The 19,982-nt window shown below is 37.1% G+C and overlaps 3 protein-coding genes across 3 annotated transcripts; 2 read left to right on the top strand and 1 right to left on the bottom strand.

The window, feature by feature from the left end:
* On the top strand, window positions 1,048-4,496 carry LOC18774118 (3-dehydrosphinganine reductase TSC10A). The gene is made up of 4 exons (XM_020566438.1): window positions 1,048-1,929; window positions 2,184-2,965; window positions 3,075-3,365; window positions 4,157-4,496. Exons 2-4 carry the CDS (start codon window positions 2,281-2,283, stop codon window positions 4,162-4,164), a joined length of 984 nt encoding a protein of 327 aa, XP_020422027.1. The 5' UTR covers window positions 1,048-1,929; window positions 2,184-2,280; the 3' UTR covers window positions 4,165-4,496.
* LOC18772565 (ABC transporter F family member 5) lies at window positions 6,783-11,338 on the top strand. The gene is made up of 9 exons (XM_020565541.1): window positions 6,783-7,907; window positions 8,351-8,692; window positions 9,192-9,332; window positions 9,439-9,618; window positions 9,787-9,942; window positions 10,091-10,192; window positions 10,301-10,429; window positions 10,890-10,994; window positions 11,082-11,338. The coding sequence occupies exons 1-9, from the start codon at window positions 7,005-7,007 to the stop codon at window positions 11,175-11,177; spliced, it is 2,154 nt and encodes a 717-aa protein (XP_020421130.1). The 5' UTR covers window positions 6,783-7,004; the 3' UTR covers window positions 11,178-11,338.
* On the bottom strand, window positions 11,730-14,176 carry LOC18773772 (60S ribosomal protein L6). Its single transcript, XM_020565542.1, has 4 exons — window positions 13,825-14,176; window positions 13,613-13,719; window positions 12,548-12,729; window positions 11,730-12,181 (listed from the first exon to the last, which is right to left on the bottom strand). Exons 1-4 carry the CDS (start codon window positions 14,079-14,081, stop codon window positions 12,026-12,028), a joined length of 702 nt encoding a protein of 233 aa, XP_020421131.1. The 5' UTR covers window positions 14,082-14,176; the 3' UTR covers window positions 11,730-12,025.

The raw sequence follows: 19,982 nt of genomic DNA, 5'->3' as shown, positions 1-19,982 counted from the left end.
TTTAACGAGGTGGAATTAATTCGTTCCTTGATTTCAAAAGTTAAGGCGTTATTTTGTTGATAAAAAAAAAATAGAATGAGTTTATTAATTGTAATTCTTTCCTTAGATTTGTTGAAATGAACTAATATACTTTTATTTTTCTTCTTTTTATCTAAGAAAGAGGGATTCCAACAAATCAACCCTCCCAGATTTAATTACTCAAATGAAGTATTGAAATTTATCAGCGAGTCTAATATCAAATGATTACATTTACAATGAATTGATAAGTTTTTGCATGAATACATACGTATGGGCGATTACTTAATTTATTAGCCTGTTTCACATGTTTTTCTATTCTTCCATGGTCCTCCCTATGCTAAATCAAGTTACCACAACCTTGATTTGGCGGTCGGTGTTACTTTGTTAGTTGGGTTTGGTTCGGTTCTGTTTCCCAACACTAAGAGCATTTCTACCCCATGTGTTATGGTGTTACTATTCACCCATTGTCATGACAAAGGGCAGTTATTATTCACAACTAATTAATTTTATTTTTATACTTATAAGATTAATTTTGATAAGATTTTCAATTGTCACGTGTCTATATTTATTATAAAATTCACATATCAATTTTCAGATAAAATATTCTAAAAATATTTTCGGTTTCCTCGTGTCCAAATTTATTATAAAATTCACATCACATTTTTGGGATAAGATTTTCGATTGCTACTATTGCACCACTTGTCATCTCTATCTTCTAAATTCTATTATAAAACCACACTTTCAAATTCTGTAAGAGGTGAACCTAATCTTTCACAAAATTATCCATAAATTTTCCTCTAAATATGGGAGAAGTTCATCTCATTGCTAGCGATCATGCAATGACCAACTTGAACCCAACACTCATGCAACAAAACATTTTTCATGGTTGTCTATGAGTCTCCGACTTCAATGGAAGAGGCCATTTGTATTTTTACACAAATAGAATTCAATAGTAGAAAATTTGGTGTGGAAAGAGAATAATATTGATAGGTATTTATTTATTTTTTTAAAATCAGAATTTGTTGGCATTTTTTTTCAATTTCTTTTTCGTTGTTGGATGACAGCGGAAAAATTGATCGAACAACCCAAGTAGCCCCACATGGCTTCTAGCCTTTGGAGTAAAGCTGGTGCTGACGGCAATGAAAAAAATTCAAATTTGTTTAACATTGGCGTGCGTGATGCGCGTGTTCTCTGCTTATACGTCACATGCCAACTAAAGACAAATCCATAGAGGAGTAAGGGTGGTCAGGTGACCCTTACAACCCATGGAATCTACCATGACCCCTGAAAAGTGTTTGACGAAAGTCTCCAAAGAACTTCCAACGCACAGTATGAACCTTTTTTTTTTCTTGAAGTCAAAACGACATCGTCCCGCTAAAGTTTTTTTTCTTTCTAAAATCTGGCAAAAACTGCTTCATTTTGAGTCCCCTTTTTATTTATTTAAAAAAAGAAAAGACAAAGCCCTTCCCTCCCTCATCTTGCCTTGGGTCTTGCTCGGATTGGTGGAGCTCATAGCAAGATTTGTGCTTGAAGCTGCTTTTGAGGCGTAAAGGGCCTTTTGGTTGGACTAGGCTGCTGGGTGGAAATGCTCTAATGAAGAGGGGTAAGGATTGTGGGTCAGATTAAAGCTTCCGCAACCCTGTAGAAACTGGGCCTAATGGCCGGCCTTTGGAACATTGACTTGACTTTATTAAAGTAATTTCAGAAAAAAAAAATTAAAAAAGAAAAAGAAAAGGCTCTGCTACATCGTTAGTACTGAGATGGCATCCCAACCCAATAGAAAGAAGAAACCTGTGTCCAAATCGTCATCTTCTTCGCCGTCTCTCTCTCTCTCTCTCTCATCACGCCAGTTGACATGCTTGGTGCATCTCACTCAACTATTTGGCGGCGATTGATTGGGGTTTAAAAAAGGTAGGTTGTAGCCTCCCTCCCTCCTTCGACTTTCATTTTTACTCATGGATTGATTTAGTTCATGGATCCATCATCCATCCATCTAGGGTTTACTTGCTTCTATTTCTTCTTCAACGGAAAATCAAAAGATTTTTTATTCAATTCATCATAGATGCAAAGTCAGTTGTATTTGAATGAATGAAAACCTCTGTCCATGTTGATTCTCATACAATTGTTGCTCAGTTTTCTTTTTCAAAATTGTATTCTATGTGTAGATAGATGAGGGGATATCAATTGATAAGCACTTCACAGAAGCTTTGATTGAGAGACATCACCAGCCTTCATTTGCACTACCTTTTCAAAGCTCCGTCAATGGCATACTTCAACCTCTCTTTCCTCGCCCTCCTCCTCCTCCTCCTGCCCCCACTCGCCCTCCTTCTCATCCTCTACCTCATAGTCCGGCCCCGCTCTGTCAAGATCCCAATCAAGAACCGCCACGTGTTCATCACCGGAGGTTCCAGCGGAATCGGGCTGGCATTGGCCCATCACGCGGCCTCCGAGGGTGCCCGAGTCTCCATCCTCGCCCGCTCCGTCGACAAGCTCGAGGAAGCAAAGAACAACATCCAACTCTCCACGGGCATTGACGTGTCGATCTTCTCTGCTGACGTTCGTGACTACGATGCAGTATCAAAAGCAGTGGAGGAGGCAGACCCCATTGATGTGCTGATTGTCAACCAAGGGGTCTTCGTCCCTGAAGAACTCGAGAAGCAGGGATTGGATGAGGTGAAGTTCATGGTGGACGTAAATCTGATTGGCAGCTTCAACATGATCAAAGCTGCTTTGCCCAAAATGAAGAAAGGAGACAGTGTACCCCGTTCGATTGCTCTCATGTCTTCCCAAGCTGGTCAAGTTGGTATCTACGGCTACACAGCTTACTCTGCGAGCAAGTTTGGGCTTCGTGGGTTGGCCGAAGCTCTGCAACAAGAGGTGATATCTCATGATATTCATGTTTCTCTTATATTCCCTCCGGACACAGACACCCCTGGTCTCACTGAAGGTAAAATGTGAATAAATTTGTTTACTTTCCATGTGAGATTTGCTTGATTTGATTGAATTGGATTTGATTTTTCATCCACTCTGATTTTGATATTCACTTCTTCTTGTAGAGACGAAAAAGCGGCCACAACTGACTAGCATTATAGCAGAGTCGTCAGGGGCGATGAAAGCTGAAGCAGTTGCGAAGAAGGCTTTTGACGGGATCAAGTCTGCTGCTTTTATTGTGCCTTGTAACCTTGAAGGGGCGTTGCTGTCTATTGCCACTGCTGGGATGTCTCCTCAGAGATCGTTTGTTATGGCATTTGTTGAAGTGGTTGCTGCTGGTTTGGTTCGTCTTGTTGCTCTGTTTTTCCAGTGGAATTGGTATAATGGTATACATATGTGGCATGCACAGAACGAAAGTGAGTATTGTTTCGTATCAGCAGTTGAAATGATCTGTTTTTCAGTGTTCAGTTTCATGTTACTGCACATGTTTCTTGGACACAATTGCCATGTCTAAAAGTTTATTGTTGTTATTATGTTGACTTAATCGAAACTGCAAGGTTTGATGATTGGTGCTGCTGGTTATATATTTTCTTGCATTTCAGATATTAGATGTTTCATGCATTTAAGTTAATCATAATGCTTAGTGTTTCACAAACTTTGCATTACAAGACAAGCTATATGTTAGAGAGAGATTAATATCATTTCCTTGATGGTTCTGGTTTCATGTTTCTGGTATGGACCAAGTATAACAAAGACGAATAGATGCACCAGTTAGAAAGAGTGACGTAAGCAACATAGATGCCAGTGGTTAGGGGGCAGCGGAAGACTAAAATTAACATGTTGGAAAATCACGGATAGTTGAAAGATGTAATTCTGTATGACTTATGAAAATATAGTCGACGATTTGATTGAACAGAGAACTGAGATTCATGTAGCTGACCTCAAATGGTTGGGAACTTGGGACTTGTCACTGTTAGATGGCAGGAGATTAAAGTGAAATTTACCTGCATGCAGCTTCTATTTCTGTCATAGAATATTGAAATTCTAGTACTGGTTTCCCATTGTATCTAGAGCCCCCTTTTCGTCCAATGTAAAGTAACAGTCTGAAAATGTGATCTTTTCTTTTCCTGTGTTAATTTCCTTGCATTTTTTATGTTATGATTGAAAATTGACCAGTTCTTGCTTTTTCTATGATTTTTAATTTCAGGGGCCTGAACTTGGTGATGCGGGAGCATCTATTAGACTTTCCTAATCTAAGTGGGCATCAACCAATAAGGCTAAGTTTTAGTTATTTAAATTAATAGGTTTTTATGTTACTTGTTTTCCTATTTGTACTAGGATTTGGTTTAATTACCTGTTTATGTTTTTAATTCCTATGTCAATTAGGTTTTCTATATTCTAGTATAAATAGGCTATTAAGAGGCTCTTGTATTTAGTTTTTGTTGATGAATATAATTTCAGACTTTAGTCTTTAAAGTTTCTGTTGGGATTGTGCCCCAGAACTCAATTATTTTCGTTCCAACTTCGATTCTACTGCTTTATCGTTCTATTCTCTGTATTTTGGGTACATTTGGGTCGCTGGACAGCAGCTATTAGCCGCTGCCCTGCATCACTTGGTGCATTGTAAGGGCACTTCTTACACTGCAGCTGTTGGTTGCGGGATACTTTGGTTCTTCGAGTCACTGACCTTCACAGAAGGTGGTTTTGGCTATCGAATTCGCACCGAGCATCATTTAGCATTTGGTATTTGGTACTGCTTGAGGAAACTTGTTTTTTTACCTCCACCATTCTACCTTAAATTAAGACTGTTATCGTTCCAGGGCATTTGGTATGTTAAATCTTCATTGCTGACTCTGATGGATACCGGGAGTTGTGAAATTATTCTACGGATCAAACGCTTTGGAATTTCGGGTTTGTTTTTTAAAACCTATGTTCAAAAGAATTAAATACAAATTTGAAACGTTCTAGTCCTTACCAAGTATAATATCAGTGAAATAATATAAACAGGATCTGGTAATTTTCATGTGGATTGTTGATTAAAGGGCTAAGAAATGGCTACAAGAGTTTTGTAGCTCATATTGTTCACAACATTTTTTTTCTTCAGACGAAACATTTATTTCTACCTTCCTGGTTCTGTATGTGATTCCTCTATCTTTTAATATTGCTTGTATAAAGAAAAAAAAATGAAATGAAATGAAGAATGATGAAATTAGAGATATTTACTCGTATATCCATTCTTTGCACTAACGATATAAATAAACCATACACCATTTAATTTCTATAAACAAACAAAAAAAAAAACCAATAAATGATAGTTGGCCCTATTGGATTTAATTTTGATTATTAAATTACTTTAATGCCTTATTAAGTGTTTCGAGTTTTTTTTTTTATGAGGTTTTTGAGTCGGGCTTGTTTTAAGAAATCAATGACAGTTTTGTAATTTATAAGAAAGTAAAAGCCTCTTTGTTATGTTTAAATGAGTTTCGGGTGTGTTTCTAAAGTCCATTTCATATTAGAGTGTTTTTTTTTATTATTATTATATAATTTGAGCCTATACATTGGATATAATAATAAATCTCACTTGAAATTATGGGTTAGGTAGGCTCAGTAATTGGAGGTATTATAGTGTGGTATTGGAGTATAACTACATGTTATAAGTTGTATATGATATTTAGTATATGATATTTATTGATATTATACATTAAAAGTGAAAATTTTGAGTCGTGTGTGAAACGGGAATAGTTATACCAGATCAATTATAATATGCTAAATAGAATCGAGATAGTACTGTTTTGCCATCTAGCGTTATGCGTGGAGGATTGATGTGACGTGACTATTCCACTTGCTATTCATTGTGAGGTTAGTTGTTGATTTTTGACTCCAAAACTTTCATCTCATCCAATGTTGTTGAATGAAAATATGTAATGGGGACGTGGCTTGAGGGTGCCCTCACAATGAATAGCACGTGGCATTAGATGAAGCGATATGTTATCAATTTCTGAGGATCTCCTTGCAGAATCTGCACCACGAAACTCGCATTGCAGCAGCATGTCCTGTGAGTTATGTTTATTTTTCGCGGCTACAAAATATTCAGAATGTCTTTTACTTCTAATTTTCAGAGGTAACTGTACAATGGATGACATTGACTTCGATACGGTGCGGGTTCGAATTTGGAACTAAAATTTTGAGTCTTTATTCTTGTTTTTTTTTTCTCCATATATAATAAATATGAAAACTCTCTCTGAACGTGGACAGGATTTTACTAAATTTTTCAGTCGGTAATTCTTTGCTTTGTTTTATTAACTTTTTTTGTCATCTTAACGTTAATTTTTCATTTTTATCAGTTTGATTATCATGCTGAGGTGATTTTTGGTTCAAATTTGAGACCAGTGATTATCGTGTTAAGATAATTATTATTATTTTAATTTAAGGGATAGTCTAAACTATAAAACAAACACACGTTTCTCATAAAGATGCAGATCAATATCCTTTTTCATTAAATTAAACTCGTTAACGTACTAAGTTGATTAAATCACAACACAAATATAAAAAGGAAAGTTAAATGGGATTAACAAACAAAGAAGGTTGTCATTGACAATATAGAACATACTTCTAACAAAAACAAAAAAAAAAGAATATACCGTCTTCGGCTACCATTTTCCAATATCGTAAACAATGATAAATTGAAAAAGATTTGAAGCAAAAAGAAAAAAAGAAAAAAAGAAAAAAAAAAGACAATTAGAATAAAAACAGAAAACCAGTAGTGTAAAAAGAACGCTTCTTTTCTATCCATTCTCTGTCTCTCTCTAACTATTTTTACGAGGGTATTTTGAAGTCCACACATTTCACCAATATATTCGTATTCGTGGGCTGAGAGTTTCTCTCACAGAGACCGAAAGAGAAACTCAACACTCTGCCTTCTACTTCTCTTTCTCTCTCACTTCATTCTCACACCTTAATATTTCTCCAATTCATGTCCACCAAAACTTGTGCTTATCTTCTCCAAAGCCTCTCACTCACCAAAAAAATTTCCCCCGCTTTCTCACTTCCCAGCCATGGATTTGACTTCTAAGCTTCACCGCCTTGACCTCCGCTCGAGCTTCCTCACTGGTTCAGCCCCTTTCGATGCCCGAATGACCGCTTTCCCACCTCGGCTTTGCTCAGTTTCAATTCGAATAGCTGCTCAATCAACTAGAGGTAACAACACCAATTCTATCAAAACCACTAATTTATACAAACCCAGAAGGCCGAATGCTAAAATTCCAACCCGGATATCGGCTTTGGCCGTCGAAACATCGGTAGCCGAAACTACGGCCGAAAACGATATTGAATCTTTGTTTTCGGATAATTCTAAGAATGAATTTGAGCATAAACGTGGTAATAAGAATTCAAATTCCGGGGCTTCAGGTATTTCTTCTGGTGTTAAGCTTGAAAATGTGAGGAAGAGCTATAAGGGTGTGACTGTATTGAAAGATGTGAGTTGGGAAGTGAAAAAGGGGGACAAAGTAGGATTGGTAGGTGTAAATGGAGCAGGGAAAACAACCCAAATGAGAATTATTGCTGGTTTAGAAGAACCCGATTCTGGGAATGTAATAAAGGCGAAACCCAATATGAAAATTGCGTTTTTGAGTCAAGAATTCGAGGTTTCGTTGAGCAGGACAGTGAAGGAGGAGTTTATGAGTGCGTTTAAGGAGGAGATGGAGATAGCAGAGAAGTTGGAGAAGGTTCAAAAGGCGTTGGAGAATTCGGTTAATGATTTGGAGTTGATGGGAAGGCTTTTGGATGAGTTTGATAAGCTTCAGAATCGGGCACAGGCAGTTGACTTGGATATGGTTGATGCAAAGATTAATAAGTTGATGCCTGAACTTGGGTTTGCTCCGGAGGATTCGGATAGATTGGTGGCCTCATTTAGCAGTGGTTGGCAGATGAGAATGTCACTTGGAAAGATTTTACTTCAGGTATATTAACTATCCTATTCATCAGGGGTATTTTATGTGTTGGATGATCTATGTTGGTGTAGGAAGCTGAATATTAGCTTCAAGTTTTTCTTATGTATGGATGGATATCTTTCTACATGATTTTCATTCTTGCTACGACAGTATTATGCCCCTTTTTGTTATTGCAGAAAATGGTTTCAGGGCAATTGTTTATTAGTAGTTTATAAGGAAATTGCTAACATAAACTTCTGAAGAGCGAAATGCTGTTTCCAACAAATATTTGTTTCATACAACTTATGATATTTGTTTATGTGAGGCGAATATGACAAACAACACAAAAAGTTAGCAGACTAATCATTAGTGGTTTATCCCTTTTTCACATGGTAATATGGATAGCATGTGTAAGCTGATTTAGAATGTTTAGTGGTTCAGCTGTTGATCATTGCACCATGTTTTATCTTCAGGAGCCGGATTTACTACTCTTGGATGAGCCGACTAATCACCTTGACCTTGACACAATTGAGTGGCTTGAGGATTATCTCAATCAGCAAGATGTGCCAATGGTTATCATATCTCATGATCGAGCTTTTCTTGATCAGTTGTGTACAAAAATAGTGGAAACTGATATGGGTGTCTCCAGGACATATGATGGAAATTACTCTGAGTATTTTATTGCAAAGGCAGCATGGATTGAAACTCAAAATGCTGCTTGGGAGAAGCAGCAGAAGGAAATTGAGCAGACAAAAGACTTGATACAAAGGTTGGGTGCTGGAGCAAATTCCGGCCGTGCTTCTTCCGCTGAAAAGGTATGCTGAGATTTACCAGACTAGCACATAAATTGAGGTGCAATTCCAAAAGAAACTAAATACACCAATCTAACCTGGACAATCAGTTACAGTTGGATGTTGTTGCATCATTCTCTCTGTTTAACAACAATACAACCTAGCTGCTTTAATTTTCTTTTCTCAGTCATGAACGCTTAAGAGTGGTGAGAAATATTCATTCCAAAACAATGCGTTTCTCAAACTGTTCGTTCAGTGGGCTTGTAGTCTGTCTCATCCAATCATTGTTGTTTAGCCAAACAAACTAAATGTTGCATAAACTTTTCTTTATTTAATTTTTGATACCTAATGCTTCTTGTTCATCATGATACTCAATAGAAATGCTAAACATACATGATTGCTGATTATATCTATTTGATGTCCCTAAAATATTTGTATGTTTTGCTCTCTATGGCATGATATTTAATCATTTTACTGCCTACTTCAATTCTTTATCTAACATTCTCTCTATTGCCAACAACAGAAGCTGGAGAAACTTCAGGAAGAGGATCTAATTGAAAGGCCATTCCAGAGGAAACAAATGAAGATCAGGTTTCCTGAGAGGGGACGAAGCGGAAGATTTGTTGCAACAATAAAGAATCTGGAATTCGGCTTTGAGGATAAGGTGGGTTGACATATGTATTTTTAAACTATTCATCTGCAAATTTTATACTTTGTTGAAGAGGAATGGGACAAGTAGTTAATATTTGTCAATCTGTGTTTTGTACCAGGTCCTATTTAACAGGGCAAATCTTGCAATTGAAAGGGGAGAGAAAATTGCCATTATTGGCCCAAATGGATGTGGAAAGAGTACTTTGCTGAAACTAATAATGGGTTTACAAAAGCCAATAGCAGGTGAAGTTGAGATTGGCGAGCATAATGTCCTCCCAAACTATTTTGAGCAAAATCAGGTGCGTTACTATAATTTATATAATGGTAATTTGATTTAATTAATACCATCATGCTTCTAGATTTCCTCACATAAATTTTTATTTCCATTTTATCTAAGTTTCTTTGTTCTTTACAATTTGCTTTGCCTGGCAATATTGCTGGTGTTAACCTATTTCATGTATTTTTAGGCTGAGGCACTTGATTTAAATAAAACAGTGCTTGAGACTGTAGAAGAAGCTGCAGAGGACTGGAGACTTGATGATATAAAGGGTCTCCTTGGGCGTTGTAATTTCAAATCTGATATGCTTGATAGAAAGGTTTCCCTCTTGAGTGGTGGCGAGAAGGTAATTTAAAGGGATTGCAACTGAAATTTGTCAGTTCTTTGTACCTAAGTAAATGTGTCAATATCCCAAAACAAATGGAGGGCAAGAAAAAATCAATTGATTGCTGAACAAGATGATGGTTTAACAGTTTGTCGTTCACTTTTGTTAGGCACGCCTTGCCTTTTGCAAGTTCATGGTAAAGCCATCGACTCTGCTAGTTCTGGATGAACCAACAAATCACTTGGATATTCCTTCTAAAGAGATGCTTGAGGTATATCTCACATTTTTCTTTCCATTCTCTGTCTACAATGAATGTTTTGTATTACTTCAGCTAATGAGCATCACTTGCCTATAATATGGCCTCTAATTGTTACTTCAGGAGGCAATAACGGAGTACAAGGGCACTGTCATCACAGTTTCTCATGACCGATACTTCATAAAGCAAATAGTTAATAGAGTAGTGGAAGTTAAAGATCGCAAGTTGCAAAATTATGCAGGCGATTACAATGTAAGCATTCTATCTACCCGTACTGTACCCGAATTAAAGTATGTAATTCATGGATTTATCTTAATAATTTTCGAAAAGAAATAAGCTGAAGTCGAAGATTTTATCAGCATCTTGCTGCTGAGCCTCAACCAAATTATGATTCATGAAGTATTTAACTTGATAGTTTACTCAGATTGATGACTCCTCCTTAGCAGATTGTTATGCCCTTAATTGTCGTCCTAGGATGATTTGATACCCTCATATCAATTTCCTAATTAGTCAAGTAACAAAGTAGAATTATCATGCCGTGACATGGATCCGTTTGCTTAATCCTTCTCTCATTTGTAATCTAAGCAGACAGAAAACTTAATGAGCAGTTGTGATCCCATTTAGAGAGTCTGGAGTTTATTCAAACACTAAATTGATTATGTAGTTGCTTATTTGATCAGTGATTCTAACCTTGAACTTTTATGACCTGCAGTATTATCTAGAGAAGAATCTTGATGCTAGGGAAAGGGAGCTTGAGCGCGAGGCAGAGATTGAAGAAAAGGCTCCGAAAGTGAAAGCCAAATCGAAGATGTCTAAGGTAAGCTTTTGTCCATTATGAAATGAAGAAATTCATATATTTCAGTGCAGCAATCTGAGCCGATATTATGTTTGTTTTCCTCTATAGGCTGAAAAGGAAGCTCGGAAGAAGCAAAAGATGCAGGCATTTCAGCAAGCAAAGGCAAAATCAAAAGGAACAAAGAATGCCAAGAGATGGAATTAAGTGAACCTTTGAGTATCATTGAAGATCCTCCGCATTGAACTAATTTTTTTTTTTTAGGAATAGGAGATGAAGTGGCCTTTTGTGACCCAGCTATTCATGTATATATATAATATATATATAACAGTTGATATATTAATAGATTTACAGGTTTTGATTTAGAACCAAGGCTGCAACACGAATCCTGTACCTGAAGCTTCTGCGTTTTGTTAATAATGGCAAAAGGATGAGAACAGGTTTGATTATACTGTTTAGAGTTTAGAGTTTAGACTTTTAGATCATTCACACATGAAACCTTGCATCTTCACTTAATCAAACTAAGCCCTACGGTAGACCTACCTAAATAAACCACTAACTCTGTGTGTTAGATCATGTTTAAAAGAGAGCCAATGATCAATTAGTTTAACGAAACCCAATCTGTGTTCGCAGTCTTGACACCCAATCTCCGTGTTCGCGGTCGTGAGTTCAAATTTTCCGAGCTACAGTCTAATCACCAAAACAACAAAAAACAAAAAAACAAAAAGAGATGAAGGGGCCGAGAGAATTTGATCAAAGTTAATTAAAACTCAATAATGCAATCCATGCATTCTTTGATATAAAAAAACTTACTCTTTGCACTAGTAGCAAAAGAAAAACTTACACTATGCACCACTAAAGTGTGATGATCTATTTAAGATAACAGCTTAGTGAGGTAAAAGACGAATATACCCTTACAACTCTAAAACAAATAAAATACATCATGTTGGATATGCCGACAAAATGAAAACATAAAACCGCCGAGAAATCTTAAACAGACAGTCTAAGCTCAGAAAATTCTCCTCAAGAGTAAGTAATAAAAACGAGATAATCATCTAAAAGACAAGCTCGTGAGGCTTCATGCCTGACTTAAGAGAGAATCTCGCTGCTAAGTATGTCTTCAAGTCTGGGACAGCGTCAATCGACTTTATCAATGAGGCATCCACACTTTTCTGATCATCTTTCTTTTCTTGTGGGAACACATTCTTTTCCTACAATTTGTTGTTGGGAAAATATTAATACAAGCAAGAAATTATTCAACCGGAAGCTGGCATGTTAATGGACACTATTCTCTAACATTTAGGAGACTCCTGGATAAAAAAACTTAAAAATAACAAGAATAAAAGGATCCAAGCAGTAGCAAGCAGATGATGCCCTATGAAGAATTAAAAGTTACTTTATTTACTGAAAGGAGTGGAGAGATGCAATGAAAAGGGAGACCAGAAATTATAGAATGTCTGATCAAAATTAAAGAATTAAGAGACACTGATGGCATTGTGACATTGTACAACAATACAATTCCATATAGACAACAGCAATAACAGATATAAATTTTCTGAAGAAATTATAAAACTAACCTCTTTCTCTGCCTCAAAAAATTCTCTCCCTCCCTTATTTTTCTTCTTCTCCACTTGCTTTGCAAAGTATTTGTCATCAAACTTCTCGACATTCACCCCAGAAATGTCAACCTTGGTGGAAGTGGCAATCACATAGGACTGGTTCACGCGTCTCAAAGGAACACCATTAATTTTGAATGGCCCTGCAATGGCATACAAGAAGCATTCAAGTTAGAAATAATACACTTCCCTGAATGTACCTATGAAAAAAAAAAATAGTATAGAATTAAAAAGCCCTTTATAACAGGTCTAGTGAAGCTACATTTGAAATTTTATGTACACTCACAAAAACTTGTAATGGAACAGAGATAATATTTTTTAAGCAGAAACACATCCACTTTAAAGTAATTGTGTGATTAGACATTTGGTGACATTTTGTAAATTGATGCAATCACATATGCTGGTACAGAAGGGTGATTCCCTTAGCTTCCACACCTTTATCTTTCCCCAAAATATCCCCCTTATAAACAATAAAACTTTATTTTCCATGAATGATTCCATCTTTGGTGAAATTTCAGGTGATAAAAAAAACACGCACAATGGCAATTAGTGCCGACTACCCTATTGAACTATGGTACTACCCCACTCAAACTACCTATGACCCTACAAACTATCTACTTTACAGGAGAGCAGCAATCTCACAAGCACAGTGTGCATGGGAAGGGTATAGTTTTCCAACTTTTCAAAGAAAGAACGAACCTTCTTTGTTGCAAAAATGTTACCAGTGCTGCCACTAAACCACCTAGTCGGGGTAGTGGTTATTAGATAATCTGAAGTCCAAATCAACTTGTTTTAGAGAATTCAAATGTACCTATTGTAACAATTCAAATTAAGTTGAGGAAACTTGACACGAAAAAAATACACTATTCCTACCTTAATACATTAAAAAACCAGTAACAACAATAACTAAACATTCTAAGACTCCTTTGAGGAACTTTCACAATCTTTCAACTAAAACCAAAAACAACCCAAAACACAAATACAGATGCAGAAATGGACGAACTGAAAATGAAAATGGACGCTCACCAGTAACGAGAAGCAACCCAGATGGAAGCTGCTTAAGAAAAACAACTCTCTTGCCCTTAAACCTTCCCGCCAATATAATCAACACCGTACCTGGTGTAACACTAGCCCTACAAAAATACAACCAATTTAAAATATGCGTGTATATATATATAACAAATTAATCCCATTTTCTACTTTTAAAAAACTAAAAGTAGGGAATAATATAAGAGAACCTGAGCTTGGTAGGCTTGAGCTTGCGCTTGTTGACGAGCGGCTTCTTGACGTCATCGGCAGGGTAGAACTTGGGGACCTTTTCCGGCCCGGTCTCAGCCGTTGGCTTCGGGTCATGGCGGGGAAAAACGCCGCCGTTTTTGGCCTTGATGGCCCAAAGGCCGCGCTTGTGGTACATCTTGGACCTGGAGAACTTGCCCACCCCACGAATCAGATCTGGGTTTCGAGTCTTTCTGGGAAGTCTAGCTTTTGCCGCCATTGCCACCACTCTCTCTCTGAAACCTACGGCTTGCAAAGAGAGAGAAAAAGGTGCAGACTCAGGAGCTGATGGTGAGTACCTGAAGGTTAAACCCTAAAAATTATTTTAAAATTATTCTTGTTTTTGTTAAATGAACCTTAAAATTAGCTCAATACACCTAATATTTTAATTAAAATGTAGGGTATACTGCCGAATTGCCCCCTGAACTTGTACATAAATATCAATTTACCCCTTGACCTTTTTTTTAGTAAATTAAGGGCTCGAATTAAATTTTATTCTCAATGTTACCCCTGCCGTCTAAATCATCAACATTTCATTCAATTTGCCGTTAAAGATGAGGGCAAATTGATAATTTCATATGTAAAACATAATTAAATACTGTAAAATAAAATAGTATGACATATAAAATTAAAAAATAATTTTAATAAACAGAGGAGTGGGACCCACCCACCCTTTCTTCTCTCTCTCTGTGTGTGTGTGTGTGCAACTAAATCTCTTCTTCCCTCTCTCCCTACGATTCCCTCTCGATCGATCTCTCTGCCCCTCTCTCTCTCTCTCTCTCTCTCTCTCTCTCTCTCTCTCTCTCTATGCGACCAAACCCATCAGCCCCCCACCCTCCAAACAGCCCCAATTTTTTTTTTTAGATCTTGAATCCATTGATGAGTTGTGCAATTTGGGATCAAGATTTTGGATGAAGGGGCAATGAACTTGTGAGGTGAAGAGGTCTGGACCTTTAAGGCTATGGGGGAAAATCATGGGGGAAAGGGCGCGAATGGGTTTGGGTTTGTAAGTAGGGATAGGGTTTTCTTTTCTGCAAATTTCGATCTCGTTCTCCCATGGCTGAATTTAATGAGGTTTGCCATTTGCAATTTTGTGCTTCTTTTTCTCTACTCTGCTCCATGTTTCTGCTTGGCACAAAGCCACACCAGTGGCTTATGGGAATTATCATGCTTCATGAAGCTCCAATGGCCGTTTGAATTTGAGAGGTTGGGTAAAGAGATTGAGGTGAGGCTGGTTGTGACTGTTAGGGGTTGGGAAAAGAGAGAGGAGGATTAAAAAATTTAGCCTTGCCGATCTCTTTTATGCAAATTCCGATTTCATTCTTCCTGGCTGGTTGTAGTGAGGAGAGGTGTGATGGCGATGGTGGGGAAGAAAGTTGATGGCTGCGGGGAGGTTTTTTTTCCTCTTTTTTTTTTTAAATTTTTTTCCCAAAAAAAATTATTTTTTAATTATTTAACTGAACATTGGATGAAATGTTGAGAATTTAGACGGCAAGGGGGAAATTGAGAATAAAATTTAGTTTGAGTCCTTAATTTTTTGAAAAAAAAGGTCAAGGGGTAAATTGATAATTAGGTACAAGTTCAGGGGGCATTTTGGCAATATACCCTAAAAGGTAAAATTAACTAGGTATTCTTTAATATTTTAATTAAAAATATAAAATTAACTAAGGGAGGTATATTCAATTAGGATTATAAAGCGTTTAAAAAGATTTTAAAAATCTGGGTGTATTCAATTTGGATTTATACGAACTTTAAAAGAGATTTTACAAGTCTGGGTGTATTCAATTTCAACTTGCATGAACATTTAAAAAGTCCATTCAAATATGGGTGTATTCAATTAGGATTATAAAAAACTTGAATCAAATCTAGGTGTATTTGAAATGCCATATATTTGGAAGGATTTCATTAAGTGATAAATTTTCGTAGGTTTTAAGGGGAGAGTTATAAATAACAATGACCATAATAAATCCAACCTCCCCCCAAGTATTTCATCAGACGTTTTTCTCTCGCCCTAGCTTTTCTCTCTGCAACAGAAGACGAACAGCTTCCTTCTTCTATCTGTGAAGGTATGCTCCCTATTTTTTCTTTGATCAATACCTCGTTGTGTTTTCTTTTTCCATGATTTTTCTTCATCGTGTTTTTCTTGTTATTAGGTTATAGTTTGGGGTTAGAGTTTATGCTTGTTACTAGGGTTTATACTTGTTTTTCTTCTGAAATATCTCTATACTTCTTTATAAGAATTGTTCATTGAATCACTAGATAGAAAATTGAAATAATTGACAACCTTATAAGAGTTTGTATGTCTTCTTGGTGGTGGTGTCGACCTCACGGCGTCAGTTTGCAAGTGTTGACGAAGTCTGGGATGAAGATGGCGTCGATGATGGCTTGTCACATCCCGGGATCAACTCCGCCGTAGCACGATATTGTCCGCTTTGGGCCCCCCTCTCTGCCCTCACGGTTTTGTTTCTGGGAACTCACGAGCAAATTCCCAGTGGGTCACCCATCCTGGGATTGCTCTAGCCCCCAACTCGCTTAACTTCGGAGTTCCTACGACTCCGAAGCCAGTGAGCTCCCAAAAGGCCTCGTGCTAGATGGATACGGGTGTGCACATATAAGGCACATCACCCCCTCTCTGTTGGTTGATGTGGGATCTTACAATCCACCCCTCTCAAGGGCCCGACGTCCTCGTCGGCACACTCGCACCACACGGCAGAGTGGCTCTGATACCAAATTGTCACATCCCGGGATCAACTCCGCCGTAGCACGATATTGTCCGCTTTGGGCCCCCCTCTCTGCCCTCACGGTTTTGTTTCTGGGAACTCACGAGCAACTTCCCAGTGGGTCACCCATCCTGGGATTGCTCTAGCCCCCAACTCGCTTAACTTCGGAGTTCCTACGACTCCGAAGCCAGTGAGCTCCCAAAAGACCTCGTGCTAGATGGATACGGGTGTGCACATATAAGGCACATCACCCCCTCTCCGTTGGTTGATGTGGGATCTTACATGGCTGGTGGTGACTGATGGGAAGAAGACGATGGCGTCGACGGCGTAGCTGTGTCAATGGCATTGCGACGTCGATGGCTGGTAGGTACGTATGAGGAGTAGAAAGGTGAGAGGGGGAGTGTTTCAGAGACCTCAGGAGGGTTTCAAGGAAAGAGAGAGGAACTCATGAGGTTTCAAGGAGGGAGAGATAAGATTTTCACACAGACACGGAGAAATCTGAATTTTAGGTCGGGGTTAAGCCGCCCCTTTTGTTTAGCGTGTTTTAAAAGACGACGCTTGTTAATTGACAAGTGTCGTGTTTTAAAAATCAACCCAGCGTAACTCCACTGTAGTAGTGTATAAGATGATATACTATGACGATTTTACAAAACCGTCGTCTTTTAAAACACAACGATGGTTTTAAGGTGCACCGTCGTCTATTTTGAGTCGTAGATTAACTAAATTGTAGTAGTGTCTATCTATTTCTGAATTTGAAAGATGTTGCGCTTGGAGTTTTCTCATTACAACTACAAAGAACAAGGAACCATATCAGCTAAAGAAATTATAGAAGTCTGGAATAAAAGCCATATAAATCTTAAGAAAGTTTATTAAAAAATTATAAGAAGTCTTTTGAAAGTCTATCAAGTTCTATACGAATTCTAAAGTTCCATCAAGTTTTATGAAAGCTAGCACTTAAACAAAATCTTTTTAAACGTTACAGAATCCTAATTGAATACACACCCCTAAGTATATCATATCTAACTACCAAAAATACCTCTGATACACCATAATACTCCTAATAGGCATTCTTTAATTTTTAATCTTTTAAAGAATTTAAAATAAAGTAAAATAATATTTTAACAAAAAACTCTCTCCCTGACTTTTCCCCTTCTCGACTCACCCCCATCCCTGACGCCCTAGCCACCTTTTGTCCTTCAACTCGAATGGCAACTCATCAAAACCCATCAAAACCCAATTCTCAAATGCAAGAATCTAATCCCAATCCAAATCATGTAGAATAAAATGTTAAATTACAAAACAATGCAATAAAACAATTATATTTAAAAAAAATTAAATTAATTGCACAATAATGAAACAGTGATAGAACCTCCCTTCTACCTTAACTCAATAGGGTTAATCATTTTATTAGTCTATGAACTTTGACTCGATTTGCATTTCAGTACCTCAATTTCCAAAATGGTTCCCGTGGTCCTTTAACTTTAGTTTCGTTTGGACAAATGGTCCAGCCGTTAATTTTGTTAACTTATTATGTTAAATGTAAGTGCAAAATGGTATTTTTATATTAAAACCCAAAAAATGAATAAAAAAATTATATCTTTAAAATAACAATAAAAGAAAATCAAATAAAAAACCAACAAAAAAAAAAGTTTCAGGAGAGTAGAAATTGGGATAAAAGGGGAGAGAGAGTTCAATTTTAATTTTTAATTTTTAAAATTTTTTATTCATATTTTAATCAATTTTGATATGAAAATACCATTTTGCCCTTGCACTTAACAGAAAAGTTAACAAAATTGACGACATGACCATTTGTCCTAACGAAACTAAAGTTAAAGGACTACGGGAACCATTTTGAAAATTGAGGTACTCAAATACAAATCGAGTCTAAATTCAGGGACTAATAAAACGATTAACCCTAACTCAATATCTCAAGAATAACAATGATATTATTTCTTTCACAAAGAACAAGATACAATTTCTCAACTAAACTCCTCAATACAGACTCTCTCACAGTTAATATAGGGTAACCTAACCAACTCTCAACTAACCATAGCCTAACCGATGGTTAACAACTAACCATAGTGCTAGCTTAGATAGAGATTCCTATCAAACATAATCATCCCCTTATTCTACTCTCCACAACTACCCTTAATGCCGCCACCACCATCCCCACATAACCGGAACTCGTAGAGCAAAAAATAATGATTTCATGTGATTATCTTGAAATAAACTTTAGATGTTCAAGCATCAAATTTATTATTTTGCATCTCTTTCAATAAGGACAAAATAAAGCTCTGAAATTGCATATGGCCTTGAAGGAGAAATGGTGGCTAGGGTTATTGAGGGAGGTGGCGTAGAGAATAGGGTTAGGGTGGGGTGGGTAGTGGAGGAGAAAGTGTTTTATTTATTTATAACTTTATATTAGAATAAATTAGTAATTCAATAAATAGTTTGATAATAGGGTGTACTCAGTTAATTTTAAGGTTCATTTAGCAGCACTCTAATTTTTATTGGGTCATATGAGGGAAAAAAAACACTCAATAAAATAACTTTTAAAAAAAGAACAATGTGTCGTTTTCCCTCCAAACTATGGATTATGACCCTAATTGAACTTACCTCCTTGAACTAAAAACAATGTCAATTTAGCACTCAAATTAAATGAATTCACTAATTTCACCCCTACCATTAAATTTTAGTTGATTTCATCCAAAGTTCAGTCAAAATTCACATGCAAGGCTCATGTGGAACAAAATTGAAGGGCAATATAGTCATTTTAACACCTTTCCCTCCCAATCCTCATCTTCCCTAATATAGCAGCAAATTGTAGCCCTATGGACTGGAACAGATTCTTCTCAACTATGAGTTTTAGTTAATTAATTGGTTGATGGACTGGAACTCCAACATCGACTGGAGATACAGAGAGAGAGGGCTCATTAGACAAGACTCTCTGTAAATTTGTAAATCTGAAATAGACCCATATTAGAAAATATGATGCCGCAAGCCTCTGTCTCTTCCCTTCCTCTCTAACAAGCCAAAAAAAAGGCCTGCTCCAACCCTAAACCCTAAATTTACACCCCTGAAATTCATGCTCAACATCCTGTCTATCTAACCCAGGTAATTGCTAGCCCATCCCCACCCGCACCCTGGCTAGATCCCGGCCCCATTATGCTTCGAATCCGTTTAACTAATTGAACGAAGTTGAGGTTTCACCTCAAAATCAATTGGTCATTGGGGGAGTAGCCCAACTCCTTATAAGCCCTTGTTAAGTTTCTCAATTTTTCAATGTAGGACAATTTACCTTCACATTCTCACACTAATTAATCAACATGTTCAAATTCATTTAGTATTAGTGGTGTTGGTGCTCTTTTTGTTTGGAGGAATTGACAAAGCTCCAAGATAGA

Source organism: Prunus persica, chromosome G6, assembly GCF_000346465.2.
Source record: "Prunus persica cultivar Lovell chromosome G6, Prunus_persica_NCBIv2, whole genome shotgun sequence".
Classification (NCBI taxonomy): domain Eukaryota; kingdom Viridiplantae; phylum Streptophyta; class Magnoliopsida; order Rosales; family Rosaceae; genus Prunus; species Prunus persica.
The sequence above is the reverse complement of the archived record's forward strand: the minus strand, read 5'-3'. Positions and strand labels throughout refer to the sequence as shown.